The 2,198-nt window shown below is 52.8% G+C and overlaps 1 protein-coding gene across 1 annotated transcript in view; it reads right to left on the reverse strand.

Annotated features, from left to right (window-relative positions):
- Nucleotides 1-283, reverse strand: part of USP3 (ubiquitin specific peptidase 3) — a 38,582-nt gene extending 38,299 nt beyond the window's left edge. Inside the window, exon 1 of the mRNA XM_021407823.1 lies at nucleotides 71-283. Within this exon, the coding sequence (XP_021263498.1) occupies nucleotides 71-161 (91 nt within the window). The 5' untranslated portion in view covers nucleotides 162-283. The remainder of the gene's footprint in view (nucleotides 1-70) is intronic.

A 2,198-nucleotide genomic window follows, 5' to 3' on the forward strand; every position in this document is an offset into this window, starting at 1 on the left:
CGCGCACGGGGCCGCCTCGGGCCGGGCCGCCTCGGGCCGGGAGCGGCGTAGGCCGAGCGGGCGCACTCACCGCTGCAGCACCAGGAGGAGGGCGAGCCCTGCGGGAACTTGGCCGAGTCGGGCGCGATGCAGACGCTGGAGCCGAGGTGCGGGCACTCCATGGCGGCGGGGCGCGGCGGGCGGCTCCTCGCGGCGCTACAGCGGCGGCGCCCCGCGCACAACAGCCATCTTAGGGCCGGGCCCGCGATCCGCGCGCCGGGCTTTGCGGGCTGCCGCCTCCCGTCCGCGCCTCCGCTCCCTCGGCCCGGCCCGCCCCCCGCCGGGCTTTCCGAGCAGCCGCCCCCCGGCACGCTACGCGGCGGTGACGCGCGGCACCTGGGGCCGGCCGGGCCGCTCCGCCCCGCGCCGATACTGCCCGGGGAGCGCGGCTGTGCGGGAGCGGCACCGGGACACACAGTTACGTGTCGGGTGCAGCACGGATCCACCACCGCAACGCCTCAGGAAAAAGGGACTGTTTTAATCTAAGGCTCCTGCACGATAATGTCACGCCTTTCCTCTTGCCCCAACCGATGCGAAGTGCATAGGATCGGGCTAACAGTTGCAACCCCGCTGCAGTGTGACTTCTGCTGTACATACTGATTTATCGGGTTAGCCGCAATATTTTACGCTTTTTATACTACACGTGCAAACTGGGGCTTCCGCGGAAGCTTATTCTCACGGGGCTTTGCCACCAGCAGGAAACAGCTCCATCTGTAACAGTCTTTGCCAATGAACGTCTCCCTTCTGCCACGTGCCCGCACCGCCTGGACGTGCAGCCTCTGCTGAAAGCAACAGTGAAAAAAGCAAGGTCACACTGCGCACTGACGCCAAGTATCCAAAGAAACCCGAAGAAAAATCAGCGTAGTTAAGCGGGGAGAAGAAAACCTTAGCATGCTTGCATTTGCTTTGACGAAGGAGTGTGGAAGATAGAAACCACAGACCCCTAGCACTGCTCACAGGGGCACAGTTCCACATCGCCCTTCTCCTGGGCCATGACTGCAGAGCTGGGAGGAGGGGGCCATTGCGTGACATTACATTTCATCTTGTTTCCCCAGGGACCCAGCGGACTTAATAGAATGACAGATTGAATGGGGCTGGGATGTTGAAAAATGTTACAATTTCGGAAGAAGAAGCTAGTAGGTTCTATCAGACAAGACAAAGGTGAAAATGCGTGATCCGTGGCAGCAAAGCTAATGAACACAGGGGACCATGAAGAAACGTATTCCCAAAAATGTCAGGGGTTACATGGGCAATGTACTGCTTTCTCTGAGACTTCCTCCTTTTATTCCAGAAGGCTGCAAACTTCCCGTAGAAGAAAAAAAAAAACAACAACATGGCTTTGGTTTAAGAGGCTTTGGCCATCTCTATTACATTTACTGTATGACTATTCAGCTGGCAGTACTATGCAGAAACAAAAATTTCCTTTCTCCCTTGCTGTGGAATTATTAAGATCCCCATAACAAAAGAACAAAAGGTGCTCAGCGTTGCAGGAAGGTCAGTAAGGGCCACACAACCGGCTCAGTGCAGCACTTCCTGCAGTGACAGACACCTACATTTCAACTTCCCTAAATAAAAAGGTGTCAACTCACCAACATAGGCCCTTCCTCTTCCACTCTTAGGAGCCAAAACTATATGGGCTGTGACACTTTGCTCCTTTGCATGATAATAGCAGAGTTTATTCTTCAATTTGCTCGCTGACATTTCACACTTTAAACAGTGTGATTTTGCCCAAATATTTGCCTGTTTCTTCATTTTAATTGCCACATTTGTTACAAATGTGGTAGCCCACATTCTTCCCATGCAGGGGGAAAACTGGAGTAGAAGCTCCAAGTATTATTTTCCTTTGTAGTTTGCTTTTTCAGTAAGATTCATTGAGGAAGAAGGAAACGTGTTTCATTGGAACTGGAGTCCCATCTCTTTCTCCCATCCTTCCTCAGCTCAGTCCAACCTAGATGATAGTTAAGATAACTCCTACAGGCAAGCTCATAATGGGTGCAAATCATTGCAAAACAGGGACCCGTGAGTCAGCATTTAAGTTAGAAATTGTTGTTTAATATAGTACATCATCAACTCTACTGCAAGAGAGAGATTCCATACAGTACCCCCTTGTGAGATGTGATCATCCATCTATGCTACAGGCTCCATTTGAGAGCATCTAA

Source organism: Numida meleagris, chromosome 9 (assembly GCF_002078875.1).
Source record: "Numida meleagris isolate 19003 breed g44 Domestic line chromosome 9, NumMel1.0, whole genome shotgun sequence".
NCBI classification, from domain to species: domain Eukaryota; kingdom Metazoa; phylum Chordata; class Aves; order Galliformes; family Numididae; genus Numida; species Numida meleagris.